This window comes from Topomyia yanbarensis, chromosome 3 (assembly GCF_030247195.1).
Source record: "Topomyia yanbarensis strain Yona2022 chromosome 3, ASM3024719v1, whole genome shotgun sequence".
NCBI lineage: Eukaryota > Metazoa > Arthropoda > Insecta > Diptera > Culicidae > Topomyia > Topomyia yanbarensis.
This window is the reverse complement of record NC_080672.1, coordinates 74207842-74223528: the sequence shown is the minus strand read 5'-3', so window position 1 is coordinate 74223528 and position 15687 is coordinate 74207842. Positions and strand designations below refer to the sequence as shown.

Sequence of the window (15687 nt, the reverse complement as noted above, 5' to 3'; positions counted from 1 at the left end):
TAAAAACAATATTTGAAAGAATAAACAAAATACTATAAAAAAGCAAACCAAATAAAATATATAACCCAAGCGAAATAAAATAAATAAAATAAATAAAATAAATAAAATAAATAAAATAAATAAAATAAATAAAATAAATAAAATAAATAAAATAAATAAAATAAATAAAATAAATAAAATAAATAAAATAAATAAAATGAATAAAATAAATAAAAAATAAGACAAATAAAATAAGTTTAATAAATAAAATAAATTTTAAAAATGAAAAGAAAATTTTCATTTCGTCGAAAAAATTTAAATAAGCTTAAATTTAAAAATAGTTTGAAACTCAAAATTATTTCGAACTAACTTTTTCACAGATTTTTAATGCAATTATTGTGTATTACGTAATGATTTTATTTCAAAATCGAAATTTCATAGCTCGTAAGAAATTTAATTCTGGATCTGCCGCTGATAATAAAAAAAACATTAATAAAACAGGTAGAATAAATCAAATCAAACCAGTAAATCAAATTACATAAATAAAATCAATAGTCTCGATGAAGAGTTCTTCGATTCCATTCTATTATCATTCTTTTTTGTGCGACTTCACACCCATGCTAGCAGCGCCACACGCCCTCTAGTAGTCACGTTTGTCTTCGGGTACGTATATACTAGTTCATTTGCTGCATCCCAGTAATGAAATGAACTGGAATTCTGGCTGGTTCCAGTTCGTATTCCGGCTCCAGTGCAACAACCGATTCTTACTAGAATCATAAATTAAATTAATTTGTGTCACTGGAGCCGGAATACGAACTGGAACCAGCCAGAATTCCGGTTCATTTCCGGCTGAGCTTAACTGGGATGGGTTTGTATTGGCACTAAGCGAGGGCCCCTTTTTATATATGCATCTTGGTCAAGCCTTTCAATCTTTTCATTCTTTTTGACATTATTCTCCCAGTATAACTAGTTGGATTTGGATCTCGAATTCCGGCGAGTTTCCGTTAAAATTTTATCTGATTTATAATAACCGATTCCGACTCGGAATTGGTTGTTGCATTTTAAGCCGAATTTTCGAGGAAAGTTTTGTGTGGGTTTTACTAGGAATGTGTTTGTTGATAAATTCGTTTTCTAGCTAAGGTGGCCCAAACCACAAACTTTAATATTTTACTAGCGTTTTGTTTTAAAATATAAATAATAGAACAAATTAAACAAACCCAAGAGGATAATGTGCGATTATTTCTTTGGTAAGTAAGTATAAAATATATTTCAATACAATATCTTTCTATTTTAGAAAAGTTTTGTATTCCGAGACCGATAACCGTTTTTAATCGATGGAGCGGTAAAATTTTTAATTTGCGGCAGGGATGCCAATTGATTTTCTAGAATTTTAGATTTATCTTGATGACAAAGATTTATTAAAAAAAGCTTTATTGCGCATTGATGAGCTAAAACACACACGATAAAAAACTGAAAGATGAATGGCAATTGCTTTTCATCGTAATGCATATTAAAGTGATCATCAGTGTACAACTTAACGCAGTTCTTTGTAGCTATGTAATAATGGCTAAGTTTGTACTTGCGAGATGATATCTAGACGTTAACTAATAATTTGTCTATAGATATTTGGCTCGACATGCACAACGTGACTTCAATCCATCTTACGGAGAAATATAGGAAAGCAAAACGCTTTGGCTTTCTACCGTTTCGATTTCGGCATGATTTCATCAGCAATAAGATTTGTGCGTACCGTACATTATCTATGACCAGTCATTTGGTTGTGAATTCAAGTTGCTGAACAAGATATATGTGACCAAATCGAGTGAAGAAAATCGATTACCTTGTCCGTTGAAAAATTCCGGGGCATTCCGATAGATCGCATTGGGATTACATTTTCTAACAGAAGAACGGACCATTGGACGTGCCTCATACCCACTTTTACTAAAAGTGCAACACCAGTGCAATGCACTGCCACGGTGCTTTTCAATGGAAAGCGGCATATATTTGCAACATTTAGAAAAGGCAACAAGTTATGTCTACTTGTTTGTTATACTGGAGACATAATTTGCATCTAGGCTTCTTAGCACTAGTTTGAATGGGTCAAGAGATGGTTTTGAGTTAACATCGATGAATGATGCGTTCCATATGGGGGGTTCGCTTCGAAATAGTTCAGACTAATGTTGCATTGTCAGTATTACTGTAAACTACACACGAGTGGTTAAGATCGATACTGCCACCGATCTTACTAAGAGCAAGCGAACTTGAGGGGTTAGTATCGCAGAAGATTGTCGGAATGTTCTTTGCAGCTGGCAGCTTGATTGCCGCTTTGTGCACAATGTCATGCTCATTTGAGTTAAGGTTTATACTAAAGTTTTCGGGTTGAATGTAGGGCACGATCAAGAAACCTATAGTCGTGAGTACAAAGATGGTATTTGCACTATAAGCCTATTTAAAGAAGGCCAACCCCCAACTTCCGGAATTTTCATCTAGATCTAGTTTCACACTGTGGTTGTGGCAGTGCAGATCACCTACGTTGAGATGTTCAATTCGTAGGTTATAGTGTGTGTCTATTCGTGTAGGCTCGGTTGAGTTACCGGAGAAAACTGACAATTCGTTATTATAGGCAAACAATACTGGTATTGTTAGATCTAGGAGATGCTTGCTGTCGACGATGGGAACGTATACTATTTTGTTGGTTATCTTACACGGCCGGAGCATTTTAACACAACTGGATCGATTGACCGATTCAGCATAAGCTTACAATGATGGTGCTTGTATTCCTGAACGCCAAGCATAATACACTATTAAATATTAGGTTGATTTGGTATTCGCCCGATATGAAATTTGAACTGTATCTTAGTGCATGTCGGTTATTAAATTCTGTGATGACAATGATCTACCTTAGAGATGGAATTGTTAACCATTGCAATGTTTGAAAAGTGGATAGAATGGAATGTGCTATGTGACTCCTGTTCCTCTCTGTGTTCAATAGTCGTTTAATCAGTATAGTTTTAAAAAGGCTCATTTTAACAAATAAGACTATTAGAAAACAATAATTTAATGTTGAACTCACCTTTATTTATAAACGTGTATACCATATAAACTAGATCCTTCAAGAAGAACACATATCCATCACATATCACTCTTTAATTAAATTAAACATAATATTTTCAACGCTTATTTACAAAATGAAATAAACAGTAACTTTTTCTTCGCAATAGCAGTTTTCAATTAGTATTGTAGTGGTTTCTACCGAAGCGATTATCGTTTTGCATTATGCTGTCTCTTTATTTTGCTAATTGACAGCCTAGAAAAACAACAATTTAAATCAACTGAATGAAGGTTTGAAAATCAACAAGAGTGTTAGCAGTATCACCTATTTTTAGTTGAAATAACTAATACAAAAATCAACAACTGCAATATTTTAATTTTGTGATTGAAGGGTTTTCCGTGAAAGTATTATTACAATTTGAATTAAAAAACAAAAGACCAAAAAAGTGCATTGGAATTGCGTTGACAGAATAACTATTCGTTTTTTATTATTACTTATTAATTAAAAATAAAAATAATTCTGCAATATTTGATAAGAAGAACAAAAATTCATTGTGCCCATACCTATCGACTAAAAGGATCATTAACTCAAGTGTAATAATACGATGCTGCAGTGATTTTCAAGTGAACTAGTATTGTAGAGTTGTAGATCTCATCAAATGCAACACAAAACAATTTTTGAAAAATTCTGCCGACTCATCATCTGTTTGTGGATTTGAAGGCGGCGTACGATTCAGTGCCGGTGGTCGGCTCGGTCTTCGTCCGCTTCCCTTATCATCTAATTTTCATGCGGTGATTCGACAATAAATCTTTTAAAATGAACCAACTTGGTTATGTGACTATTTTTTTCACTCTTATTTATCTATATTATAAATAGGCAGTGGACTTCATATTATTTTCGAAACGGCCCAATTTGGTCCTATTTTAAATAAACACACCCACGCCGAACACTTTGGACACCAGTTTTATCTGACTACAGCACGTGAACTCCAGCAAATTTAAGCTTGTTTTCGCCGATAAATATTTCCAGAAGAGCCGATGATCTGGCAAGGAATTTGCAGTTGCGTACTCAAAATCACGCTTTTTTTCCCGTAAAAAAATCGATGGGCTCGAGACTGTATAAGCAAGAGTGCCCTTAGAAATCAAGACTACCTTTTATTAAGGCTCAAAAAGATCCAATGAAGTTCTGTTTAGATTTGGTAAGCTGCCACTACAGCCGATAGGTGCTGCAGTGGTATCGCGACAATAAAGTGGATTTCGTCCACAAGGATGTAAATCCAATAAATTTCCCGCAATTTCGTCTAATCGGAAAGTATTGGGCAACTATCAAAAGGAAGTTGAAGAAAGCTGTAAATGACTCTGACGCTGCACAAATAGATGTTGAAACAGAATGCCGCTAATGTTGACAGGCAAGTGTCGGGTTTTCGGCGTGAGCTCGCAGGATTATTTTCTTTTCTCGTTTTTGATTTTGAACAATTTTTTAAAGACTGCACGTTTTGAGGCGAAACGTACACCACCGAAACGCGTGTACTTTTCAAATAAATCATTGTCACAATACTCTAAATTCGAACACTAGCTGCAGTGCTACAGAATAAAAAATGCGTATAAATGTTTATTCATTTTTAGTAAAAGAGTTTTTGGTTTCTATCAGTCACGAAGGGTATGCATTAGAGTGACAGGAAAAAAATGACCCCTATCGGCCCACCTCTGAGCCGATTCCTAGTCCCACAAGGAGTGCTTGCACCAAATTTGAAGCAAATCGGACAAATCTAACTATCGGACCAACGTGGCTGAAGTTTGTATGGGAATTTTCAACAATTTACATGGAGAAAACCCACCAGCTCGTATTTTCGCCGCTAGGTGGCACTGTATACATCGTATTATCACAGCAAGTGAAAATAAGAAGGATAATTTAATTGTCTACAACTTTGTCGAAGACTGCTAGTCAATCCGGCTTTGTTAAAAGAAGTTATTAAACTTTTAACGAAGTATGTCTGAGTCAGTTTTGCATGGGGCCTAGCAGTGCATGGTTGTGTATCAGTACTCGAGTCACACGAACTAAACATTTTTTTTTAAATAATCGTTAGGTTTAGCTCAATGGTATGTTCACAAGAATTATAGTAAATAATGCGAGTCATGCTTTGGTTAGAAAATTTTAGTTCCTCCTGTTACCGCATAGAGGGCGCCAACACTAACTTTTCAACGGAGAAAGATAGAAAAATTGGTGTCTTCTACAAAGTTATAGAGCAGGTATTTTTCAGTATTTCATCCGAACATCTTGATACTCTATCTCTCTTCTACGAAAAGTTAGTGGTGGCGCCCTCTATGCGGTCACAGGTAGAACTAAAATTTTCTATCCAAAACATAGCCCGTATTATTTAATACTATTATTGTAAACATACTATTCAGCTAAATCTAACCATTATTTCACAAAAATGTATAGTTCGCGGGACTCGAGTGCTGATACACAACCATGCACTGCTAGGCCCCATGCAAAACTGACTCAGACATCACTTCGTTAAAAGTTTAATAACTTCTTTTAACAAAGCCGGATTCACCAGCCGTCTTTGACAAAGTTGTAGACAATTAAATTACCTTTCTTATTTTCACTTATAGTGATAATACGATGCATACAGTGCATACGAAAATACGAACTAGGGAGTTTTCTCCATGTAAATTGTTGAAAAATTCCATACAAACTTCAGGCACGTTGGTCCGGTAGTAAGACTTGTCCGATTTGCTTCAAATTTGGTGCAAGTACTCCTGGTAAGACTAGGAATCGACTCAAGGGTGGACCGATTGAGTTTTCAAAAATTCATCATATTTCTGGGCAGTCTAGTATGCATGCATGTCTATGGATAACAATCGCTGGAAGGAGAAATCAAAATCATGATTGTGACCTTCTCTCAAAATTAATTTGATCTGAAAAGCATAGGAGATTAAAATGAAGGACATTTGAAGTAAAATAAAGGACGCATCTCGTATCGTTGAAATTTAGGACATGACCTAAAAAACAAGGATGGTTGATAAACCTATGAAAGAGAACACGCATCCGCCGGGTGGCGCCAATCAAGCTCGTATTTCTTTGGACTGAGCAAACTTATTTCTTTGTTTAATGTTTTGTCCAACTAGAAAAACAATCCATTTCCGTAACATTTAATATGCGTGAGAAATACGCATGGTCTTGTCTCAGTGGAATGATGTATGTGAATTGAGAATTCATAATCAGTTACCAATTTCCGGCACCAACACTTTTTTGTTTTCGCATTTATTGGTTTGTTTTTAGTTCATTAAATCTGCTTTATTATATTAATTGTTGTCGTTATTTTGATAGGTACTTAAACACCGATATTTCATACCTGAACCCGAATACTATTTTTGTAAGTTTACCCGAACCCAACCCGTACCCCGATTTTAAAAAAAAAGATTCAAAGCCCAAATCCGCTCCGTACCAGGTCACCAAAAAGAAATTCTAACCCGAACCCGTCCCGTACTCGACTCGAGCCCGATATTCAGTAAATAAATTAAACCGTATTTGACCCGAAATAGTGAGCGAGCTCGGTACTAGTTGGTGTTGTATTAATTTTTTTTCTCTCGTGTACTATCAAAAAATATAGCCATTAATGTCATAGATTAACATTTACCGTAAATGACACAAAATCATTCATTACGTTGGAAAACACAGTATCGTACACAATCACAACAACGTACTTGCACGTTTACAAAATGTAATGCAACATAAACAAATTGAAGAATGTATTTCGCACTGCTTGAGGTAAAAAACGGAAGCTGTGTCGTCTAATAAGAACAAAGAAAAGAGAAAACCGCTAACGTATCCCTACTGTTCACTAGCCTCTGGCTCTCCTAAATTGACAACAAAAGTACTTCAAAAATTAACGAGCAACATCACAAAAAAGTGATAAATGTTTCCCCGTTTTACAGTACCGCAACATTTTCCACAATCAAATTTTTCAAATGATTAAGTTCCAATTCAAAATCTAATAATAGTCACTCCGATACACGCTCACTTACGGGACGATATTTTGTTTGGGAAAATTGGAAAAGTAAGCTTGTTTTAATATTTTTTACGGTGGCAACCTATCCCTTTCTGATATTTACCGAAAGGGGATCCCGACCTGACTCGTACCCGGAATAAATATTTTTTGAGGTACCTGACCCAAGCCATACCCGGTGATAACAAACCCGAACCCATCCTGATTCCTCTCGGTACGGGTTCGAGTAGGGTATCGGGTCCGCGCATCTCTAGTTTGGCGGTCTTGCAAACATCAACAAGCATATTTTGGTCATCAGTTTTAAAGAATCTTTATCAGTCAATTGCTTTAAAATGGTTGTTGGATTTCGCCTCGATAGTGGTGTATCGAGGGGACTGAGAGGGCTTGTGGGCCTTTTTTATGTTTAGTATTTTTTCATACTCTACACCAACCCAAACTAACAATCAACCATTGAATAAATGTAAAAGTAGAAGACTATTCGCGTTAGTGTAGCAGTAATTGTAGTTTTTAGTACTAGTGTACAATCGTTATGTGCTAGTCGTATGTCTATCGGTGCATGTGTTCGTCTAAGCATTTGTGACAGCTAGGTCAGCGAATGGATGCAGGACTGGCGTATATGATAGAATAGTGGGTAATTTATTGTCATGTGTGCAAATTTTTCCATCCTATGATTCGTTGGTCAGTTTTTTTTTTGCATTCGAGTATTCGATTCATCCAAAAGATCAGATTGAATGCATCAAGGTACAATTAATTTACCGACGCACGTGAATCATCCATTCCCAGTCAGCATAGCATGACAAAATTCTACTAGAATGCAGTTGTCGTTAATGGCATAAATGGCATTTGGACGAGTTCAAGTAGTTTGATTGCATGCTACTTTTGTTCTTCTCTTCTACTTAACAAGTCCGCTTCTTTTAGTTTGCTTTTTCACTACTCATGTATACCATAAATAATATCGATAAATTTACACGCTTCTACATAATCTTTTTCCAACGTTTTATCTTTATGCAGCATATTATTTTTAACTTTTTTAACTTTTTCTTAAATTAGATTCATACTAAGACTCACTAACACAATAAATTACATATTCTCTCCTATACACTCACAATTTCTCTCACTCCAAACATACAAGCGCTCGTGGTCTTCACGATAACACAATCTAGGTCACAAACGCGAACATGCCATTGCAATCATCCACACATACTTAAGCCCGCAATCTCGCCAATATTAAAACACCCCGGTAATTAAGTGAACTTTTTACAAACGCGGCCTCAAGCATCAACCCACCACCTTCGCGATCATGAATCGGTCGCGTCCGGACGTCCCTTCCTTCGGTTCGAGCAGCCTAGACTCATACCTTCAGTTGGATCAATAAATAAATGTCTGATATCCACCAGACAACACGTTCCATGGCGATATGAACGGGGTCTAGTGATATAGGGGTAATTTTTACTAGTTCCTTAACCACGCTCTGAAAATTAAGCATCCGATTCACGGTCCGCGCGTTCTTCAACGAATATGCGAATGGCTATAAAATCGATCTTATTCACGCGAAGTTACATACACGCTTGCAGACGCGACAAATACGTTAACATACAAACGCTTGAGCTTCGTTCACGCACAACTACGCCCGCGATCTCTCACAAATGCTAATACCTGGTTATTAAGCGAACGTTTAGCACTTATAAACTTCTAACGCGGTCTCAATCGCGGACCTACGTACACATGTGTAATCGTATTTCATGAATCGGCCACGTCAAGAAGTCCTTATCTACGGCCCTAGTAGCATAGGTCCATGCCTTCAGTTGGAGTAATCAGAAAATGACGCTTATTTCCACTAGACAATACATTGCACGGAAACATGACCGGGAACGCTAGTGATATGGAAGAACTCACTCTCTTCTAGCACCTGAATCGGGCACTGTAAATTAAGTATCAGATTCACGGTCCGCGCAACCATCTAAAACACACGCGACACACGGTTATAAAATTGAACTTATACACGTGAAGTCACATACACGCGACAAACACGTTAACATACAAATGCTTGAGCCGTTCGCGATCATCTATGCAGCCTACACCGCGAACTCAAAAACACGATAAAACCCTAATGATAAGGTGAACGTTTTAGCACCTATAAATTTTCAAGCGCGGTCTCAAGCGTCAACCTATGAACTCCCGCGCTCGCGCCATCGTGAATCGGTCACTTCCGGAAGTGTGTATCTTCAGTAACATCAGTCTAGGCGCATAGCTTCAATTGGACCAATAAAAAAGAAAGCTCTAATATCCACTGGAAAACACGTTCCATGGCGACATGATCGGGCACTCTAGTGAGATGGGGTAATTCGCTCCCTGTCAGAATCTGTATCATACACCGGTACATACGCGTGCTTAAGCCCTTCGCGATCATCCACGTACATCTACGCCCGCGATTGCGCAAACTTGATAACACCCCGCTAATAAGATGAACGTTTTAGTACTTACAAAGGTACAAATGCAGTCCGGAAATCTTTACCCTCCGTCCTAGTAACTTTCAGTTGGATCAATGAAAAAATAACACTCATATCCACTAGACAACACGTTCCATGGCGACATGACCGGGAACTCTAGTGATATGGAAGAACTCAGTTTCTTCTAGCATCTGAACCGCACGCCGAAAATCAAGTATGAGTTTCACGGTCCGCGCGCGATCATCCCAGAACACACGCGAATATGCGAATTATAAAAGATAATTTATACACGCGAAGTTACATACACGTTATCACAGTGCGACATACAAACGCACACGCGCTCGAGCACGTTAACGTACAAACGCTCGAACACTATCGCAAAGTCCCTACGCTCGCACATATCTGAACCGTACAATTAATAACACATTCAGATTCTCGGCCCGCTGCAATTGTCCTTAAGCAGTTGCTTTAGGGGATGACATTTCCCCTCTCGTTTGTAATTGTAGTGAGTGATTCTGACGGTGAGCCCTTCTGAGAACCTAGCTCTACAGCTCCAGTAGGACCGTAAAAAATGAATATGCCATTATTCCCATTCCTATAATAGTGCATTCAAAAGATGCCAATCATCCCGTCAGCAAAAAATAGTCCAAAGAAAAAAATCTCAATAATAAAGCTCAAATAAATTTATTTACATCCAAAATGTATGAATGTCACCCATCAATAATTATCTCTTCTTGAACTGAAATTAGACATTATCAGGCTGGGCGTAGAATACGAAAATATTTTTAAATAGGTATTGAAAGAGTAGCTCATGCTAAGAAGAAAGAAACCACAGAATATTCAGATTGTATATAATATTGTAAGTACAAGTACGCATAAGAAATATTAAATTTGAGACAAGTTAACCACATTCGATCATATTTATATTTTTCTCGATTACGGTTATTCGGTCGAATCATTAAACAACACCTTCGTCCAAATAATATTTAGCCTAATGGAATTAGGTTACACGGTTTTTGGTCATATAGTATACGGCCGAACACGTGCGGCCAATTGGCAGCCGGTTAAACGACCCACTCGGCGAACTGGAATTCGGCGCCATCATTAAAAACCGCTCCAAACTATTACTTCCATTGTATTCTGAATCACAAATATTTTCAGAACCATAACCTAACACAGAGTGCCGTCAAATTAACATGCTGAATAAAAGAAAAAATGCAAGAAACGAAGTTGTTGCTTTTGTAGTTTGAGAAGAAGTTTTTGAACTATTAAGAAAACTATTCAGCTTTATATTCTGAAGTTAACAATATGTGTTATATCAGTAGCGCATAATTACCTGCAATAATTACTGCAAAAAAACAGTTTCACACGGATGACTTACCTCGACTCCGACTCTACAGCATCTTACATAGCATCCAATGGAAGAAGATCTTACAAGTTACTGTTCGTCTGTGCTCTGCTGTTATGGATTAGCCGTCGTTTTCATATATACTGCAGCAAAGGAGGCTGAAGTATGCACATCGGTTGAAGACGTGGCGTTCATTGCTCTAGTTAGAGCAGGAAAAAAAGTTAATCAGTTTGCCATGTTTGATTGTGCAATCATAATTGCTTGTAGTCTAGGTGCGGGGCGTGTGTAAGATTGTGTGTTTAAGCGTTATGTGCGGCGGACAAGGGAAATTAGTTTAGTTTCCTATTTTCATTTTCTAACTCATTTTACTGTTTCACTACTAACACTTTTAGTTTCAGTCGGATATGTTTAACCAGCCAGCAGCCATCGTATGTGAATAGGTAATATCCTATTTCGGCTCGAAACTATCCAGAAAATTAGTCAATTTGCCAAACGGCTTCAGTGGTGCGGTGCATACAGTTTTCATTAAAAGTGATAATTATTGCGCTTGAGTCTCGGTCTATTAGTTTTCGGCAGCAATGTGTTGAAATTTTTGGAGGTTGAGTTTTCATGGTGTGCGGTCTGGAATGGTTATTTATTTTTGTTTTTGCCAGCCTTATGTCATACTTATCGAAGCACCGAATTTCTGACATTGCTTTCAAGGTATTTCAACAAATAATTATTTGGTTGAGTTAACAGAAAATTTTAGCGATGGAATTTCAATGTTAAACATGCAGTAACATATTTTATTATTTCGCGAAATCAACGACGAGATGAAACGTTTCCGTAATGTAGTTTCGTTTGAAATAACTATGCTTGTGAAAAATAAATCGAAATGCTCTTCACCGGTTCGTCTGTAATCACAACATTCTTTCAAACAGGTTTCGGAACGTTGGCAAACTTTATCTACATTCACAAACATTCGGCCGTATATCAGCAAAAAAGGGGAAAGGTAGCACTTCCAAACCACAGTTTGTTTACTGTTTCTGTTGTTGCTTTGGTTTTACCCTTCGCTCGCATAAATAAATATATGAATGTGCTACCCTGTAATAAAAATGCCAACGGAAAGAAAAACCGCCCGACTTGCTATAAACCATTAATCATGAACCTTTCGGCTGACGACCCCGAGAGCTTAGGTGCTCACCGTCATTTGAATTGGATTGACCCACTTTTTTATGGTCATGACTTTGGGTGGCAGTTTAATGAACCCTCCAAGCCTCTCCTCATGTACGGAAACATAACACGTGAAACGAAAAGTAAACACTAGAATGACACCCCGGTCCTGGCTAATTACGCTAAAAGCTATTGAACCTGACCAGCTCGGTTGCGACTGTTGCTTTAGCTCTTTCTATATGCCGTAGAGGGATTAAGAACGAAGTACATGGATATAGTTTCACTAAGCTTGCCACCGTGGCCTATCAATGACTATCATACGCAACAGTATTATAAAGTAAAAAGGAAAACGGATCAGATTGGAGTGAAATTTACCGGACGGATTGGGGACTACGTTTCAATATACCCAAGGGGGGTGTTTTTCGATGAAAAGTGTTTCTCGAGGGACATTGAAACTTTAAAAGTGACAACTTGTTCAGTTTTGTTATGGTAGATGGTTTTTTCTTTGCTTGTATCCTTGAAGACTTTTACAGATTGAATAACTCTTTTATTTTGATTATTGAGGTTTTAATTTTTCATAAAATAATTTTCTAACCCGAAGAGGCGAATGATCTTAAGGTTAAAACCTCTATAATCAAAAAAAAAACCTTCGGGTCATTCGCCTCTTTTTGATAATTTTCATAGTGTAACCCGAGACAGTTGGAGCCGGAGCCTAAATCAATATTTAGCGGATGGCTTCAGCGCCACTCCCGAAGGAGACCATTCGCCTTGTTCAGTTTGCCCAGCTATTGAGACCCCTCCTACGGGCGGGTACCATTTGTTTCTGAGTTCTGGCTCCAGAATGGTCCAACTGGACTCGGGTACCTTGATTACCAGTCTGAAAACATTCGCTAGAAATCAACAACAGTATACAAAGAAGGCCTCAGACCGGTATAATTGATTAGCTCTAACGCCTTTTATCATCACGGGCAAAGATCTACTCAAACACAAGGTCCCCAATCGTGGCCGATTTAGGAAAGGGGGAGTCGAATGGAAAAGGAGTCAACTCTGCTCGCTAAAAACGGAAACGACCGAAAATCGTGAAACTACCTATACCAGAAAATACCAAAAAATAGTTTACTGCAAAAAAACTGTTTAATTCACTTCAACTCATATTCGCTTACAAAAAAAATATTTATTTCACATTTCGGGTCTCGAACCCAGGCCTTCCAACTTGCTAGTTAATTTCCTCGCAGCGCGCTAACCAACATGGTCACTGCCTATCCTGTCTCTCTCCCTTCCCAAAGCATATCAAAAATCTAACTACCTAACGTGGTGTTCATCCGAAAATGAGTGGCTCAACTTACGGTGCGTGCATATACAGTCGGCGTGTTTGCGTGTAATACAGCGATTTCATCGCTGACCTAGGATTTTCACGGGGTGGGAAAAATAAAACCGCCGAACAAAAAAATTGATAATCGGGTTTCGAACCCGGGCTTTTTGAGCTTGTCACGAAAACGCTGTCACTTAGCTCACTGAACCGGCATTTGCGGGTTTAAACAAAATTGATCATGCGCATGTCAAAAAAAGGAAATGAGTACTCACACTACCATGGTTTTACGTGGGTCGCTCGAAGATCCAGTCCGCTGGAGATGCTGATCCGGTTGCCACAAACGATTTGCCCGGTCGTTTGCTGGCAGAGTCTGACCTGATGGAGGTCACTGCATTACATGTTTCCCACGTGGGTTGATCGATAGTCGGTGCCCAGCAACTGGACGTATGCTGGCAACGACGCTGCTCCCTAGCAAGCGCGGATTTGACGGTCGTCGCTCTTCCGGATGGTTCACCGGGAACTTTGTAGCTAGATGGCGGGGTCAGAAGCGGTTGATGACGGATGATGATCGGTGTGACGGGATGCTGCAGCTTCAAACCTGCACGAAAAACACGCATCCAACGACAAGTTGGAATTAGGGCACGCACTGCACTGGCCACCATTTGCACCTTACCTTAATTCGGGAATACCGACTCTAAACCACTGCTTCGATATGCGGGAAGCCACTTAACTTGTACGAGTTAGAACTGGGAAGGGAAAACTAATTACTGGCAAAACTGATATAGAGAATCTCACGATTTTTATCTTTTACCTATAAAACCACACCGAGGCGCGAGAAAAAACTAAACCACTCCTGCCTCTTCCACGATCCAGAACAAAGTGAAAAATCAGATCTTTGGAGTCCTCAGTTTAAAGCATGAGTCATATCTTCGTGACCGGAACTACGCAATCGTTCACGAAATTACGCAAGTTTCCCCGAAGCCTTTTTTTGTATACGGCTTCAATTTCTTTTGAATATCCCCAGACCTCGATCCTCTACCATCAAATCCCGGGTGCTGCCGAATGGCTTTCAAAACCCAGAGACAAATAGTTTCCCCTCCACTATAGCTTATTCTGCGGTTAAAGGTCGCAGAAAGGGTTATCTCAAAAGTGGGGCGACGCCTGCGTCGCGACCACCCGCCAAAAGTAACTCGGCTCCAACCACGGCTGGATCCGGTGGGTGCTCAACCACTCATCTGACCGTTCATTCGAAGGAACTCCAACCAACCACTCACTCTCATTCACATTTCGGGAGAAATTACAGAAGCTTTTACCCATGCTGAGCGGACCAGTTATTCGAGGGGCCGCTCGATTTTATTTACATTCATATCGTAGTACTACATCATTCCCCACTTTGTTTTCGAAAATTTGATTGGTTGAAAACCAATCAAATTTTCGAAGGACATTTGTATTTGTAATTGAGAAAATCGTGACTGCTGGGGTCAGTCATCGTCAAAAAAATTGACTCATCATCTATTTGCAGACATTATCTGTTACTGACCATCATCGTTTTTCAACTCCGGTCTCCAGCAGCAATCAACTAAATTTAACCAAAAAACACAATATCCTTGCTAATACTGAACAACTGAAAAACTTGCTTGATCTTTCCGATAAACTTTGGCTAATGGTAATTGGCAATCACATTCACTCATAATATTCCACTATAATTGGAATATTCCAATGTACAGTTAAACTAAAAATTAAGACACGAATTTCTTTACCTCAGTATAAAAACTAAGAAGTGAAATACGCTCTTCGTAAAACCTTCACCTTTGTGAAAAAATACTAGTATGTTTTGCTGATATCCAAACCTCGGAGTAACATCCAAGCAAAACGGATTCAACATCACATCCTTTAAATGGGGGTCTGTTTCCGGTTATTGTGACCTACTCTGGAGTTCTCCAGAAAAAAATGTTCACGATAATCCAAAAACGCAAATCGAACGAAGCGAGAATTTCTGACCGTCAAAATTGTTTGACCACGAAAAACTCACAACATAAATTATCAAGAAAAAATACCATGCAGTCACCCCTCGATCACACTTGTTGAACTCTCATTCATCTCTCTCACGCGTCACTCATTCTCTTGCCAATACCAATGAACCTGTTCTACCAATGTCAACAAACCGTAACTCTAACTCGTCGCGTACGGTAGTGAAAAGTGTTCGCGAAACTTATTTGCAGTTTTTCCGGTGAAAGGAAACTGGACCTGCTACCATCAGGAGAGTACTTTACGCATAGTGTCGTATCGATGTAAGTTTTGAAAAGAACCGTTTTTTCTTATTTCTCTTCGCAGGTGTAGCTGTTTTCAGATGTCGAACCTCAACCTACATCAAGAGCTTGC

General features: G+C 38.4%; 1 protein-coding gene across 1 annotated transcript in view; it reads right to left on the bottom strand.

Moving 5' to 3' along the window:
• Positions 1-13589: 13589 nt before the first annotated feature.
• The window catches only part of LOC131687001 (patronin-like), an 18932-nt gene continuing 16834 nt past the window's right edge, over positions 13590-15687 (bottom strand). Inside the window, exon 10 of the mRNA XM_058971037.1 lies at positions 13590-13903. Coding sequence (XP_058827020.1) covers positions 13590-13903 — 314 coding nt within the window. The remainder of the gene's footprint in view (positions 13904-15687) is intronic.